The sequence below is a fragment of the Cyprinodon variegatus genome, unplaced genomic scaffold, assembly GCF_000732505.1.
Source record: "Cyprinodon variegatus isolate N-32 unplaced genomic scaffold, C_variegatus-1.0 Scaffold429, whole genome shotgun sequence".
In the NCBI taxonomy this organism is placed as follows: domain Eukaryota; kingdom Metazoa; phylum Chordata; class Actinopteri; order Cyprinodontiformes; family Cyprinodontidae; genus Cyprinodon; species Cyprinodon variegatus.
In genome coordinates, this window is record NW_015150882.1 from 405,703 (window position 1) to 421,954 (window position 16,252).

At 37.4% G+C, this 16,252-nt stretch overlaps 2 protein-coding genes across 2 annotated transcripts; one reads left to right on the forward strand and one right to left on the reverse strand.

The window, feature by feature from the left end:
- Nucleotides 1-789: 789 nt before the first annotated feature.
- On the reverse strand, nt 790-9,482 carry xrra1 (X-ray radiation resistance associated 1). The gene is made up of 16 exons (XM_015388596.1): nt 9,347-9,482; nt 6,760-6,863; nt 6,612-6,683; nt 6,468-6,540; nt 6,296-6,393; nt 4,970-5,118; nt 4,458-4,562; nt 4,271-4,368; nt 3,693-3,823; nt 3,518-3,611; nt 3,296-3,414; nt 2,397-2,567; nt 2,139-2,280; nt 1,919-2,034; nt 1,714-1,819; nt 790-1,288 (listed from the first exon to the last, which is right to left on the reverse strand). Exons 1-16 carry the CDS (start codon nt 9,435-9,437, stop codon nt 1,125-1,127), a joined length of 1,833 nt encoding a protein of 610 aa, XP_015244082.1. The 5' UTR covers nt 9,438-9,482; the 3' UTR covers nt 790-1,124.
- Nucleotides 9,483-9,902: 420 nt separating this feature from the next.
- Nucleotides 9,903-16,252, forward strand: neu3 (neuraminidase 3 (membrane sialidase)). The gene is made up of 3 exons (XM_015388608.1): nt 9,903-10,033; nt 10,186-10,425; nt 11,883-16,252. Exons 2-3 carry the CDS (start codon nt 10,201-10,203, stop codon nt 12,888-12,890), a joined length of 1,233 nt encoding a protein of 410 aa, XP_015244094.1. The 5' UTR covers nt 9,903-10,033; nt 10,186-10,200; the 3' UTR covers nt 12,891-16,252.

Below are 16,252 nucleotides of genomic sequence, written 5' to 3' on the forward strand. Positions count from 1 at the left end.
TCTTGTACGTTAAACTAATTGAGTAATGGACACCATCTTCAAGGCATCTTTTTATTTACCTTTACCAGTTTACTTGGTGTTTGAAAACAAATTAGTTATTCATCATCCATTCCAAACAGAAGGAGATAGATATTCCTATATGAATGTAAACATGCGAAACACTTGGTATGTCCTGACGCTGCCAACAGATTTATTCCACTGAGGCTGGATGTGCATTCCACATCTGCAAGCTGCTCAGAAAACAAATAATGGAAGTCATATGAGCAACAGAACCATGAAATCAAAGAGCGGACGAGCAGCGAGAGCGCAGCAGAGCTGGAAACTTAGGATAGCTCCAATCAACCCGTTTCAGTAAAATGCATCAGCTTTTCATTCTTTGTAGTCGAAAGGCATCTTTGTTAATTTTCCGGAACTCAGAGGGGAATTGCTTCAGTAATTTGGGTCATAAATCATACTGAATCAAGCAGAGGTCTGTTTAGAGTTTCAAACACTTCCAGCTCTGAAGCACTTTGCTCATTTCTGATAAAACTGCTTATAAATAACTGGCTCAGGGGATAATATACAACCAATAATACTTTATATTCTTAACAAATACCAGATTAAAAGTATTTTAAGTGTGTCTGCAGACCTAGGAGGATGTATTTTTCAGGGTTTTTTTTTTTTTTTGGTTCATGCTCTGTTTGAAACAAAATAGGCCAAAGGTTACAAATGCTGCTCTGAAAATATAAAATAAAATCTGTCTAAGAAATTAAAAATGACCACTTGCTCATCTTTGCAAGTAAACCCTGTAAAATGTATAGGAGGCATATTTAGTGGATTAACTGTGGTCACAGCCGCGATGCAAGCAGCTGCCCCAAAACATTACAAAAAGGCAGCTTAGATAAATACATTTTCTGCAGATGAAATCACATCTGCAGACACTTGTGCTTGAGAGTTCAATTTGAAGTTTTATACTGTGGATGCAGAACCACTGCATGGCTTTTTCTTTCATTCAGTTCTGTGGATCTTTATAAGCTGTGCAGAATCTGTCTTTATTACCGGTATTAGAAAAAAGAAAGGTCATCGTGACTTGTTGTCTTTGACAAGTGTTTTATTTTCTTCCACTTCACTCAAAGTAACGTCGTCTACAGAGGTGGATGCTCAGCTCTGCGTCTTTCAAACTGAACCCTGGATTCTTGTTCCATTGTTTTCTCATAGACCATCTTGTGTTTTTTCTTTAGATCCCTCAGCAGACATACAGCTTCTTGATAATCTGCTCTGTTAACTTCTTTGTTGTGAATAGCAGTGCCTGCACAGAAAGTACAGCGATCATTAATTGGCAGTGAATAGCTATACAGAATTTCTCTGTCATTATAATCCTAAAATTTATGATACCTATCTCAATAAGTCTTTATTGGCATTACATCAGTCACCCCCCATTATAAAATGCAGCCTTTTGCATATTTCCACTGATATATATCCACTGACATCTTTGGCGTTGAGCTCTGAGCACTTGAGCTCTAAAGCCCTCCCTGAATCGCCCTAAACTTTTGCTGCCTCCACAGTTTTTCTATCAGATTTAGGACTCATAAAAGCAAAGATCTGTCTCACTGTATGCTTCAACCATGCCAAGGTTTATAGAAAAAGAGCTGTTCTGTTGGTAAAAGGAGATTGTGCAAAGGATTAAAAGCAAAAGATGCCAAAATGTGTGGCGAGCACAGAAGACCTGCATACCTAAGGCTACAACTTTGACTGTTGTACTTTCTTTCATTTCCTTTATCAACTCCTCAACCCTTTGAGTCGGTGGTTTTATCGGTTTCAGAGGTGGCAGGTCCTTTATCTGCTCCCAGGAAAAGCAGAAGACAGCATAACAGCACATTTAGATTTATACGAATCTGGAAGCAGGGATTGTGGTAAAAAAAAAACAAAAAAAACAGACCCTCTTTTTCATTTCTCTGTATGGTGTCTGGATGCTATCAAGTCTTGGTTTGGAGTCTCTGTAGATGTTCGGCTTCCTTAGTGTTCGCTCCAGCATCCAGACAGCTGTTTGAATTCCTGTTGTGAGAGAAGAGCAGAGAAGGGCATAATTTTCTCTGGGATTAACGTATAGTCAGAGTTTTGTCTTGGATATCAAACAGCTGCAGATATATCCCTCCAACCGATATAGGGAAGTGGTTTGGCATCCATTATCATGTCGTAGCATGTGGGTCGTTTCGGCATGATTCTATTTCCCTCTTTGTTTTGTGCAGCTTCCTTCTGATTAGAAGAAGAATCCAGCTGGAGCTCAGTTTTACCCTCTATCTGAGCATTAAACAGAAAAACATGTAAAACAGAAGACATTTAAATTTTTTCCTGACATGCTTTTATCTTCTAAACCAGAGTAATCTCACAGTTTTAATATTCCAACCATAAAATACCTGAGTAATAAAGAATTGTTTTGCTTTTTCCTGACATGTATTTTTATTCTTGTCCTCGGACCGCGTTGTTCCCCGATCTCTCCTACTACCTCTGATTCCCTGCCTGTGTCTCACATGCGCTGCATCCGGTATAAAAGCCCTGTGTGACAGCTCTGAGAGGCTTTCTTCAACCTGGAAAGGATCAAAATAAAAGTATAACCATGCATGCAAAGGTTCCAGCAGGCGGTCAGTTACATTCAAGCTGATTTTGCACAGTTTCCACCTTATCCAGTTAAATAACATGCTGCTGTCATTTTGCACATCTCTGATGTTGCTGCTATTTTCAAATTACTGTAAAAATGTCCATACACTGAAAAAAAATAATGCAACCACATTTGGCATTTAATTAATCATATTACTTTAAAACGATTGTTTTATGTCCTACTCTGCTAAAATGAAACAATTGTGTTAAAATAACTAAATATGATTGAGTAAATGCTTAAAAAGGTTGCATTATTTTTTTTTTCAGTGCAGCTTTATACTGGTTATTTATTCTTCAGATGCAGTTTTTTCATATTGTTAAAACATTTTACAGTACAGTATTTTATTGTTTATCTTCACTACTCTTCACTATTATATTATTCTTATACATATTGCTAAGGTCCACATTTGTGTAACCATTTTTTTCTATAGTCTTTTTACTGCTGTAACACCAGAATTTCCTCATTGTGTGACAATGAAGGGATTTTCTATTCAGTTCTATTTGTATGTAGCCTCCTTTCTAATCTGATCCTTTATTTCAAGCAATGATCAGCTGAATGCATCTTAATCTTCTCTGGGTTCAATTGAAAGGCGGTTAGAGGACTGAAAGAAAGTCTATAGTTTCGTCATTATTTGTTCATGGAACAGAACAACCCGACCTCCCATCCTGGATAAGTAGACATCCTGTGGGGAAACTTCAGAACATCTTTAACCATCTTTTTCTTTATAGTTATTCCAAGTTTTTCTTGAAGGTAGTAGGTCAGTAAAGGTATGTCTCCTGGGTTCAAACAAACAAACAAACAAACAAAAAAATTAAGTACATTTAAACAATTCAGAAACCAACTTAGAGACAAATGAAAAACTTTAGAATATAGGGAAACCTCTTTTCTTTTTGATCAGAGGGTTAGAGTGAATATCTAATTCGCAAAGTTTGGGGAAAAGAGCCGCAGGAACCAGAGCTTCCTCTGACATGATCTGGTGATTAAAAGAAAACAAAACACAGATGAGATGTGACAGACGACCATAAATGGTTTAAAATGTCATCAAGCAGCCCACCTTGTTGTCAGCTAGACTGAGGCGTTGAAGTTCAGGCAGAAACGGACTGGAGCCTCTAAAGCCTCCCTCGCTCTCTGAGTGAAAGAAGTCTATAATCTGGAGACGGTGGTCGATTTTAGACTCTGTGTGGGCTGAAAGAGGAAAGAAAAGAATTATCAGGAAAGATTATAACTGTAGAAAATATCTATACGTCCATCCGTCAGTCCATCCAGTTCCAGAAACTAATCTGAGATGCCCTAAAAATACATATAAATACTTAAATCTATATCTATTCATGAATATAAAGTGAATTATATTAATTATTAGATAAATATAAACTTTATTTGACATGCAATTATTTAATTCATCATTTTATATGCATTTTAAATGATTTAATAAAGACATTTCAGTATTGAATGGTGCATTTTAGAAATTAATGCTATATAGAATACCCGAAGCAGGGCAATGATCCGCATCTACTTATTTCATAAAATAAATAAAACTGGAACTCTGATAGACAACGTTGGGTGAGGAGCTGTGTTTATATTGCCGCTCATAGAGAGAAGGATGGAAAGAAAAAAAATCTCCTTCCTCTTTACCTTCATCTTCACTTTGCCTTCCCAGATTTGGACTCTCCTGCATCTCCAAATGGGGTATTTCAGAAATACGGTTTCCCTGTAGGTTTAGAAGCTTCAGCCTGTGCACGGTGCATAGAGAAATAAATAATAAGAGTTTTATTTTAAAAAAAGCAACAACATAAAAACAAACACTGAACCTTACAAATACCTCTTAAGGTTCCTGAGGCTGTAGAAAACACTAGAAGTCAATCTGTTGTCATCAAGCATCAGGACTTCAAGAGCTTCAAACTGTTTGGCTCCCTGATCAAAACACCTACGAATACAGAAATATAGAGAGAAAAAGTTTGCAGTTCATTTCAACTCTGAGGTTTGTTCATACGTACAGATGAGCAGTGAATAATCTGAATAATGCAGGTAAATAGGTAGTGTCTAAAACTGGTGGTTTCAAAAAGGATTGGAAATTTGATGAACTTGTGCGCCACCCTTTGGTCAGATTTAACACGACTTCAAAGGTTTTTCCAATGCAATGTTAAAATAGGATTTATTTTCAGCATTAAAGGGTGTTAGTGATAAAAGAAATGGAAAAAAAACTGTCATAAAAACGTCACATCTATCATACTTTAACCAATTTGGTCACAACCTAGTAGATTTGTTTTAAGTAGATTATAAAGAAAACCTTTAAATTCTATCAGTAGCCTCTTTAGGTCCTGATGAGCTTACATATCAGACTGATCCGCTTGAGTGGAATCAAAACCAGGAGGAAGACTATGGAGCCGATTTCCAGACAGATGAAGAGTTTTAAGACATGGGATCTGACCGAGAGGGAGTAAATCCTCAGGTGGTAATCTGTTGTAGGATAGATCTAAGACCTGTGAACGTTTAAACAAATCGAATTAGAAATAATCAGAACATTTTCAGTTTATCATACAAAAATAAAAACTATTTGTAATGTTTGTAGCATTTTTGGAGTATTTGCCAACCGTCTCTATCTGTATGTGCAGAGACTGATCTGTGTGCCAAAACATCCTAAATAACCTGAATGTAATCCTCAGTCACATTCAGGTCTGGAGTTTGACTAGGCCACTCTCAGACTTGAATATAATTTGATTTAACGCAGCTGGAAGGTGAACTTCACACCCTGGTTAGTGCTGGTTCTTCCTCTCAGCAGCTGTACAACTCTGAAACCATCACAGCTCCCAGAGAACTGAAAGCGTTATTCACACGTCTGCTTTTAATTGCACAATTTTTATATTGTTGTACATAGAAAGTTGTTGGTTTTCTTTAGACAGAAATAAAGCACAGTGTGTACATTTGTTTTATTTTACTCAGTTATAATAAAAATACTTACACCGTCTCTTATTTTGGTGATTTTTTTATGGAAATCTGCTTCCTCCAATTCACCTTCCATTTGCTGCAGATTCTTTATTTTATTCATTCCAATCTCCATCCAAGACCTAGATCTAAAGCCACTAACAGGTTTTCTTCCGCTGTTGGCTCATATTTAGAGTTTTTGCACCATAAATACACTCAAAAAATATTTAATCCAAATTGTAAAATGTATGTTATTTAATTACATAAATTTCCATATAATTTTTTTAGACTATTTTAACACAAATCTATTAAATAAACCTTGAATGATGCATATGCATTGATTTAATATAGATTGTTTATTTAAAACCCATAAATGTAATGTAGATTTAATTAAGTATACTTACTCAAATTAATACTAATTAGTGTATTTATTTCGAATACGTAAAGTTGATTTATTTGAATTGCATAATAATCAAGTTACCTTTATGTAATTTCAGCAGTAAACTTAATATGGAATAAATACATTCATTACCATTCATTTTGACTAAGTATACAGTACTTTATTAAAACTGAAGGCATTAATCTGATGTTTATACATTTTAAATAAACCTGTTTTATCATTTTATCATGCAGGGTTAATTTAATAGGCTTGAGTTCAAAGGATACTTTTACAATTATCATTTTCTGCGTCTCCAGGTTGTTTTCAAGGTCATTGTCATGATATCAAGGTCTTACCTCCAAGTGAGGGAATGCAGCAGCATCAAAGACCATGTTGCTGATTCGATTTAAAGACAGATCAAGTTCTCTCAAAGACGGGAAACAGCTGAACAATCCTGCAGAGGATAACAGAATTTAACAGGGAAGCAAGAAAAAGAGGGAAATCAGGCTGACGAGGAATTAGCATCACCTAAAGAGAGGAAGTTATCGGACGCATTGATGTAGGCTACGTTTGTAAAGGCCTTAAGCTCCTCTGGCTCCACCTAAAAGGTCAGGAAAGTGTTTAGAGTCAGTTTCACCTTCAAAAAGCCAAACAACATGTGAAGCTTCTTACAGAATTCAGTTTCTGGTCACTGATGACGACAGAGCAGAGCTGAGATGGCTCGTCTATGTGGTGTAACCGGAGCTGCAGGGAGAAACAGATCACTAACTGGGGTTGAGAAGCTGTTTTTAATGATGCAATATAAGGTACCGTTTCTCACCAAGAGGCGTCCATCTAATGTGGTCCCAACTTTTCCCTCATTGTTTGCACCTTTCCTGTTCTCCCTCTGCTGCTTTCTCTGTGCCCTAAACAAGCGACCTGCATCTAGATTTGAGAGAAAATAACAAATAAGCTGATTTTTCCAATTTGAAGATAACAAGTGGTTACAAAATAAACTAAAATATAAACTCCAAGCCTTTAAATCCCAGATTTACCACCTTTGAAATCTAATGATTTTAAGTTTACTGTTTTACAGAATTTAAAATTGCTATCATTACATAAAAAAAGTAATTTATACATTCATTGCCCTACATCTTTTATTCGAATAACTTTAGGAGTTGAATAGAGCTGCAACTAATGAATCGATTAATCTTTCAATTATTTTTTCAATAAATCAATTAATAATGGGACAGCAAAAGCTTCCTTGAGTAAGATTTTTTATTTAATAGAATCAAACCAGATGAAAGTAAAAATTTTCCACTTGAGGAGTTCTGGATTGACGGACTAAAAGGATTTGTTTTATCTTAAATGCAAAATGTGTATATATCTATATCTATATCTATATAGATATAGATATATATAACGATTAATCGATTTCTAAAAATTTTTTCAATAACCGATAAATCATTATTGATCTGAATAAATGTTTTAGCACCAGACTTGAAGCCATTTCAAGGTTTGGGTAATTACCATTTATTTAACACTTCACCTTTACTCATTATAAATCTGCATACACATTGTGGTTACCACCTTTTAACAACAAGATCCGCTTTCTTCCACAAGAACTTTCAAAATACAAGCCTCCTCTTCCATGCTGATGGATCTATTGCCATAAAAACCAAAGCTAAGAAATATTAAAAAAATCTTTTATTTAGTTATTTTAGTCATTTTTGGTTTGCATGTTTTCCCTGTTCATGCCTGGGTCCTCTCCAGGTACTCCGGCTTCCTCCCACAACTTCTCCAAATTCTCCTTAGGTGTGACCATGTGCGTGAATGCTCGTTACCCTGCGATGGACTGGTGACCTGTCCAGGGTGTACACCGCCTCTCGCCAGTAGACAGCTGGAGATAGGCACCAGCACCCCTCGCGACCCCAGCAGTAATAAGCATGACAGAAAAAGGATGCATGGATGGATTTTTTGGTCACTCTTGAATGTTTGAGGTTATATCTCTGACAAAAAAATAACCTCAGCAAGTACACATTAAAGCAGAATCAAATTGTAAATCTAAATTGGATAAAATATCCAAAACAACTTTTGATTTTGGAAAATAATATTTGCCTCTTGAATCTACCAAATGGTCAATGTCATTCCTGGAGGAAACATTTACCAGCAGGTTACTGTGAGAACGGACAGTTTATGTTTTACATCCCTGTTAAGTATTCTTGGTTCTCTACTTTGCAGATGGTTTAAATTAAATTTTAAGCCTGACTGGCATGATTATAGTCATCCCACAGCATCTCATTCAAATTTAAGTCTGAACTTTCACTAATCGGAGCTATTATTTTAATTTGTCTTTATTTTTAGCCATGAATGTGTGAATATGCTATTCTAACACAGATCAGTGCCATGCTGCTTAAATCCCTTTTATCACATAAGTGTATTTATCCTTAAAGGTACAGTGGATAATTTTTGTGAATTTTTGAAAAGATCCCCCGCTCCACTTAAAAAAAAGATGCACATGCACAACCCTGTACCCGCTCCTGAGAGGGAACACCTATTAAACGTGTGCGTGAGCATGCATGAGCCCATTTCTCCATGTGCACGCATGTTTAAAAGTTGCTGTTTGCATATCTCATACAAGCTTACTTTCCAAAAGAAGATTTGCCATTTTTCCACTATGTCAGACTCACCACAAATAAGTGAAAATGGGGACAAGCACGTAAACATATCACCAGAAGGATTGACAATTAGGAGAACCACCTATTTTGATGATCCACCCAGAAAAAGAACATCCTCCACTATACCTATAAGGTTGGTTCCATCATTAAGGCATTAAGGCTGTATCTTTATCTGTCCCATCGATGCAAAGTTTTCCCATTCCAGTTTCTCCTTGCTGAATCATCAACTTACATGTTGTTTAGGGTTCTCCATTGAGAACTTCCTCCTGGATGATCTGTTGTTATGCTTTTGAAATATTTTTGATTCTAAATCGCTTTGTAATACATATTTCTAGCTTTCTTGATGATAAGTTGACAAGTAACGAAAAAGCAAACACTTTACCGACTGAAGGTCAATTAAAAACACATCAGATGTAAACCAAAATCTCCAGAAGATTTTTTTTTCGGATGACTCTAAACTGACATGTTTGCCGGTAAAATTGACTCAAAGAAATATCTTCTCTGTAGTATTTCCAAATATGACAGTGTTGCAATAAACCTGTTAATTGTTATTGTATTATTTTTTTATATGAATGTTGGACAGCAACTGTTCTGGTTTGGGGTACGGTAAGGTAAACAGCCGCTCATTTTGCTTATGCAAAAACAATATAAATAAGTTTTGCTTTGATATTTTTGCAAACTGCAGCGATGTGTAAAAACAAACTCAAACATGTTGAAAACTGCTGTTGAATATGCCTTAATTTAACTCACCCTCTTCCCTTCCTTTCTGTGATCTCCTGGCTTGAAATAACCTTTTAGTCAACCTCTGCCGGTCATTTAACACAGCAGGCTCTAAAGTCATCCCGTTTTCTCGACGCCAAACAACTTTTCATGCCTGTTCTTACATTCTTGAAGCCTCTGTCTGCCTGTATACCTGATCCTGAACAACAAAGTGGCGCTCTGTATCCTAGCAACTGGATGAAAGGAGAGAACAGGTCCTCTTCTCCAGCAGGGGGCGGTAGCGAAATAGGTTTATAGGAGAAAAACAAACATGAACTGATCAAAGAGTAGCTGCATTGGTCAAAATAGTACCCTGCCAAGTCATACAGGGATTTTTCTTAATAAAATTGATAATAAAAGACTTTAAATACTTAATTTGTGTTTTTTTATATTTGGTAACCTAAGTGGCTTCAAATAGTAACAAAATTAATAACCCGTCCCGTATTCTTAAAAAGAAAATATGAAACATCTATTTAAACTTGACGTCACTTTTTGTGGAGAGAGGGCGGTCGATTCCGGAAATGAACGTCAGATGACTTCTTGTTTCATCGGCGTCTTCGTTCCTGCATGAACCTCCAGCCTCGGTGTCGTGAACATCACAGGTTCCTGGTTTTGCACCTAAATGGACTCACCGACGCCGAGCCGAGGGTAGAGGCAGGTCACGCGTGACAGGTGAAGGTAAGCTCCGTGTTTTATGCTTCATGCAGACGGCCTGTTGGTCTCTGTGTGAGGAGGCACCGGAGTGTGAACTCCTTCTGTCAAAGGTTATTATTGCTAGATTATAAAAGCAACCGAGGCTAGTGTGCGTGTGTTTGATGTGTGTGTTGCAGGAGCTCTCATCCACCATGGGGAACAGATCATCAAAGGGTGTGAGCGTGGAGGAGCCTCCTAAAACTACTTTGTTTGAGAGAGAATCCGATGGGATCACATACAGGATCCCAGCTCTCCTCTACCTGAGGCACTGCCACACATTCCTCGCCTTTGCAGAGAAAAGGACCTCCTTTCAAGATCACAACGCTAAACTTTTGGTTATGAGAAGAGGATTGCTCCAGGAGGATGGATCTGTTCAGGTTAATGCACATTTGTTAATATAGAGCCGTGCCTTACATGTAAATGTTACAAAATCAAACTGAAGCCTTTGAAATCCAAACAGCCCCTTTTCTCTCAAATAATACTGGCCACAAATTGTACATAATTTTACATTTATTTGTCTTTTTTTAGGTTTTGAAATGAGGAAAAACAAAACAAAAAAACATAGGTTCCAATGTGATAACAAAAAGAAAACTGATGTATAAACATTTTTTTGTTCTGTTATTGTCATTCTGTTCCAGAAAAATCAACACAGAGATAGTATGAAAAACCCACTAAAGCTTCCAAATTGGGCATTTTTAGCCACTATAGCCAATATAGAGGGTCCAAAGGGCCAATTCTGGCTCCTAAGCTGCAGGTTGCAGACTCCTGGGATAGACCAGCACAATTCAGTAAGGTAGACTGGGACCAGTTGCAACATGTGACAGCTGCAACATTAATTTAACCAAGACTCATTTAGCCATTCTGATGGTGGTACATCCCATATTTCCTCCAGAGAGAACTGACAATATAGGTAAACAATTCCTATATTTAATTATTGTTTTTTTTTTTTTTTTTTTGCGATTGCAAAGTTATATAGAATCATTAGTGTCTTGGCTTCTAACAGGTATAGACACCATGGGGCAAAACTGAAGTTTTAAACAAGCACAGCTAGTTCAAAGATGGTAGATGGGGTGGCAGCTGTTCCTCATGAGCACAATAGTGAAGATCTGATGTGTCTTGACTGATACATGAAAGCCAAATTATTGAATGCAGTAGAGAATAATGTTTCATATGTCAGGGGTCTTGTTATTAAACATCAAATTGATCTCTAAAGGTTTAGGATGCAGCATAGCCTCCAACTTATTTTCTTCCAAATATGCTATGTGACAGGAAAATGACAAATAATAAGCTAAAATAGTTGAATAATGCAATAAAAAACTACACATTGTTAGCCTAATGTCAGGCTTCTAACTGATGCTCCTCTGTGGTTGTGAAGCAGATAGATGTGAGGTTACTATGTTTAAATCTTGTCATTCAAATACAACTAGCCTGCATGAATTTGAGAGTAAAGCAAAAAGACGTTGCAACCGTCTCCACGCTCCCCTCTTTAGTCTCTTAAGTCAAAGAAAAATGATAAGTGGCTTTCAATATAATCTAGAAATTGGAATGACTCGAAGTCAGACAGGTTGTATAGAGAACAACAATCCATAATCCTTGGATTGATTATCTGGACTCTTAATATGCATCTGCTGGTTAAAGTTCTGTTTTTCATAAAAAGGTTTTGCTAATAGAAAGGAACTTTTCACATATTTCTCTTGACAGACCCTGGTCCATCATCTCAAATCATTTTGAAATTCATCCTAATTTGGGATTATAATTTGCAAAATTTAGAATAAATGTAATTTTACATGTCAGTGGATAACAACTTCATAATGTTACATTTTTTGTCCTTCAGTGGTCCTCCAGTCAGGAGCTTTCTACGGCGAGCCTGCCGAACCACCGCACCATGAATCCCTGCCCAGTGTATGAGAAAAACAGCAAGACGCTCTTCCTGTTTTTCGTCTGCATCTGGGGAAACACTACAGAGATGAAGCAGATTGTGACAGGTAAGAATAAAGCCCGCCTTTGCTGTGTGAGCAGCAGCGATGACGGGCAAACCTGGAGCCAAGCCAGGGACCTGACGGAGAGCGTGATCGGGGAAACCATACACAAATGGGCCACCTTCGCCGTGGGGCCGGGCCACGGCGTTCAGATGGAGAACGGCAGGTTGATCATTCCTGCTTATGCCTACTACGTCCCCTACCGATGCTGCTCCTACCCCATTCCTTTTACTGTGTACCCCCGCGCGCTGTCCATATACAGCGAGGACTTTGGACAGACGTGGCGTATCGGCAAAATGCTGCAGAAGAAGTCGTGTGAGTGTGAAATGGCAGAGATTATCGACCACGAGGGGAGGAGCCACCTTTACTGCAACGCCCGGCACACTGGAGGCCACAGATGCGAAGCCCTGAGTGAAAACAGCGGCGTCTACTTCGATAAGCCCCACATGGCCAGGGAGCTGGTCGAGCAGCCCTCGGGGTGTCAAGGCAGCGTCATCGGCTTCCCGGCGCCCGAGTTTGTCCCCAACGACGACACAGAGAGCAAAGCCTGCGGCACCTCCCTCCTTTCACCAGACACTCAAACGTGGCTCCTGTTCATGCACCCCACCAACAAGTCCGACCGGCGGGACATGGGCGTATACTTGAACCGATCGCCCCTGCACTCGTCGGGCTGGGACCGACCCAGGATCATCCACAGGGGGCCGAGCGGTTACTCGGACCTGGCCTACAACGTGGACAAGGATCAGTTCTCCTGCCTGATGGAGTGCGGGAAGGAAAGCGAACTGGAGCAAATCGCATTCCTCACCTTTTCTCTCAATGATGTCATGCAGACGGGCGATAAGAAAGATAAAAAGAGTGTCTGAATTCTGATAAATCTCTCCTTATGTTATCTCAAAACCAGAGAAAAAAAAATATTCAAGCAAAACACTTTCAATGTGGTGTGTGGTTACATTCATCTGTGTTTACTACTTGTTTTACATTATGGAGATAGTGATGCATGCACCAGTCATGAGTTTTCTCGTCTCCTTCAGTAAAGTAAGTCTTATCCTAATTATGCAAAAGCATATATTAGAAAGAGTTTATTTTTAATAGGTAATGTGGTTGATTTGAAGCATGCGGTGTAAAAGTGTTCTATATTTTTATTTAAGCAAATATTGTGTGGCATGTTTGAGCGCTTCAAAGCCATTTCAGCATCTTACTGAAGTGTCACTTCTCACCAGAGTTAGCCTACCTCTTTATTTTCTTATGATCATAGGGGGCCTTGCAGACTAGTCTGCAGATTTCTCTCCATGCAGTCCTCTCCTTTACATTTAGTATACTCTAATTCACATATGCCTTCTACCGTGTCGTTTTTCTACGGAAGCTTTGCAGCAGCGTTGTCGGCGCGTCGGCTGTGAAGGTCACAGTGAATGCCATAAAGCTGTCAATAAAGCAGGGGCGAGGTAAGCATGCAGCTCATTATTGAAGAGACCAGATATACTGATCCGCATCTGCAATTTTTTTTATTTATTATTATTTCTTGTTATGCTAACTCATGCAAATGAAATGAAGTAGTCTGTACATGGAAAGATGTGTGCATACGTGCTGCTGTAAGTTTGCCTGTAAGTACAAAGGAGCTATGAGACTTTTAAAGGCATATGTATTTATCTTTTCCTTCTTTTTAAAGAAGGTTTTCTTTTTAAATGTTTTCAGGCTTCTTGCTCACAATAGTTTTTGTATTTACTTGATTAAATTATATTCCTTTAAGATCCAACTAAATTTTCCTTGGGTATAAGTATAGGTTACCCTTAAAAGTCACGTAACATTCATACTTACATCCACAAAGATGATCCAAATTCTAAGATCAATTAAATAATAATAAATGCTATAAAAACAATAAAATAAAGTTAAAATGTTATAGATCATAAACTTTTCCCCTTCAATCACAGTTTTTATTTGGCGGTTTAGAGCTTTGATGGAGAGCAGAAAAAATACATTTCGATTTAATCTACATGCAGGAGCTCGCAGGAATCTGCTGGAAGCAAATGACAAAAATCTTAAAAAAATCAACAAAACAAACAACAACAAAAATATAAAGGAAGAGAGACAGTGGCAGCTGAAATTCCCTGAAGAGTCACGACTTTATGTTTGGAACGCTTTAAATCACAATGTCTACCGCCTTAAGTTTGATTTCATAAAAGGAAGAAATAGATGCCAATTAGCCCAAAGTGCGATATGTTGTTGTTTGAGGGTGGTAGCTTGGAGACATGTAGTAAAGGATCACTGCTGTCAGCAGTTGGTTTCCATACAACCATCTTCTGTCCCTAAAGAAATCTCTTCATGTCCGTGTTACACACGGGAAATTAGAATAGTGATGAATGTTGATTTGGCTAGGACATTGAAAAAAAATGCAGCTAAAGCCAATTATTGTGGATAAAAATGCAGGAGGTTTGGTTTTTGATTTATTGTGATCTGTAGACGTTTGCACTGACAGAGGACGTGTGAAAAATTAGAATTACTTTGGAAGAAATCACTTTTTTTACATGAGAAACTTCTCTTAAAGGACAGCTGCAGTCTAATGTTTCTATATATATCTTTGATCCATGGTATTTCTGGTTTGCCAATAAGTGATCACACATCCAACATGAACGGCTTAAATGTTTTGTGTTCTTAAGAGAACATTCCTATGCAGAACATCAGACACTGTGGATGCGGATGGAACGCCTTCATCCATACATGGCTTTACTTCCTGTTGTTCTGAGAGTGACATGGCAACTCAGGATTTGTAGATTTCATAATGATCTTTTAAATGTACTTCTCTGCTTGGAGAGATAGTTGCAAAAGCCAATCATGACTTATTTATACAGTATCTGACACTTCCAGGGTTGTAGGCGGTATGGCTTTTAGAAAATGATGATATTTTGCCCTTTAAGCTTTTGAAACTCCTGAATTTTACAGGGAGGCAGCGAAGAAGAGATGAAACACGGAGAAACAGTTTAATTTCGTTTTGCTGATTTTTGCATTTAGATAAAAAAAATCTAGTAATTAATCCTTAAATAAGGAAACGATAAATAATATTTTTTAATAATATCAAAATAATGTTTTCTTAGGTGTATTTTTTTTCTGTTTTACACTAAAAAATAAGTTAGCTAAAGATGTATATAGAAAAAGGCTTAGTTTCACTAAAGGTGGATTAGTAGTAGAATTATGCAAAGTGTGAAATATCTAATGGCTTCCTTGTTCTATCTGCGGTTCACTTTAGGTCATTCATAGAGCGCCACTTTTATCTCAGATATTATCTCAAGGCACTTTAAAAAACAAAAAAAGTCAAATAAAAATCTAAGAATATATGTGTAATCTGATCAAGGCAATATAATCCAATTTTATACACAGATTGTTATTTTCAGTTGTCTGAGTTCCCTGTTAGAAAATCCAACAAGAATCCCTTAAAGTCAGAATTCTGATGTGGAAGGTGGAGATTTAATCATCTAATATTGCAGTTTTGTTTGTAATGAGTAGGTTCTATGCACAATATCTATGTTGGCATAGAAGTTTAGACTCTGGATGCACATAATGTGGAGAAATAAGGCCTTGCTGTCTTGTTTTAAATGCGATCCCCAGAAGACAAATCTTGCTGGTTTCACCTCCAATGTCTGACTTCCAAAGGCCTGAAAAAAAAATACAATAAAATATTTCTAAATTGGAAACCCGAAACCTTTATTTTTAGAAAATAAAACTTTTTTCCCCCTACAAAATCAAAGTTGCAAAACTTATTTGAAACAAAAAACCCTTTATATAAATTTAACTTTAGTATTTTTCTTCTATTTGAACTTTACCTATTTAAGTTTGATCAAAGACGAGCAATAAGTAAAACGTGTAAAATAACAGCAGCTGTGACAAACATGGCTGAACAGGGACCCATTTATCTTGTGCAATGAGGAGAGGTAAAGAAAAAGGAATAAAGTCATTCTCTTTAATCCCCATTTAATTTAAGCCTTATAACACATCTATAAAGCGAGAACTAAGTGTGCAAAGGCTGATCTGTCATAGAGTTCGAGTGTCGGCCTCCTTACATTACAGCCTCTTCCAGGTCACCACCTGTTACTAGAACATTTCTCCAGGGATGTTTTCATATATGTTGGTTTTATTAGCTTACCTTGACAATCTGGCAGTTGTTAGTAAAATAATTTCAATAAAGATCTAAGGCTCTGAGGCTTATGATGAGCAGTTAAAGTTGCATTTCTAA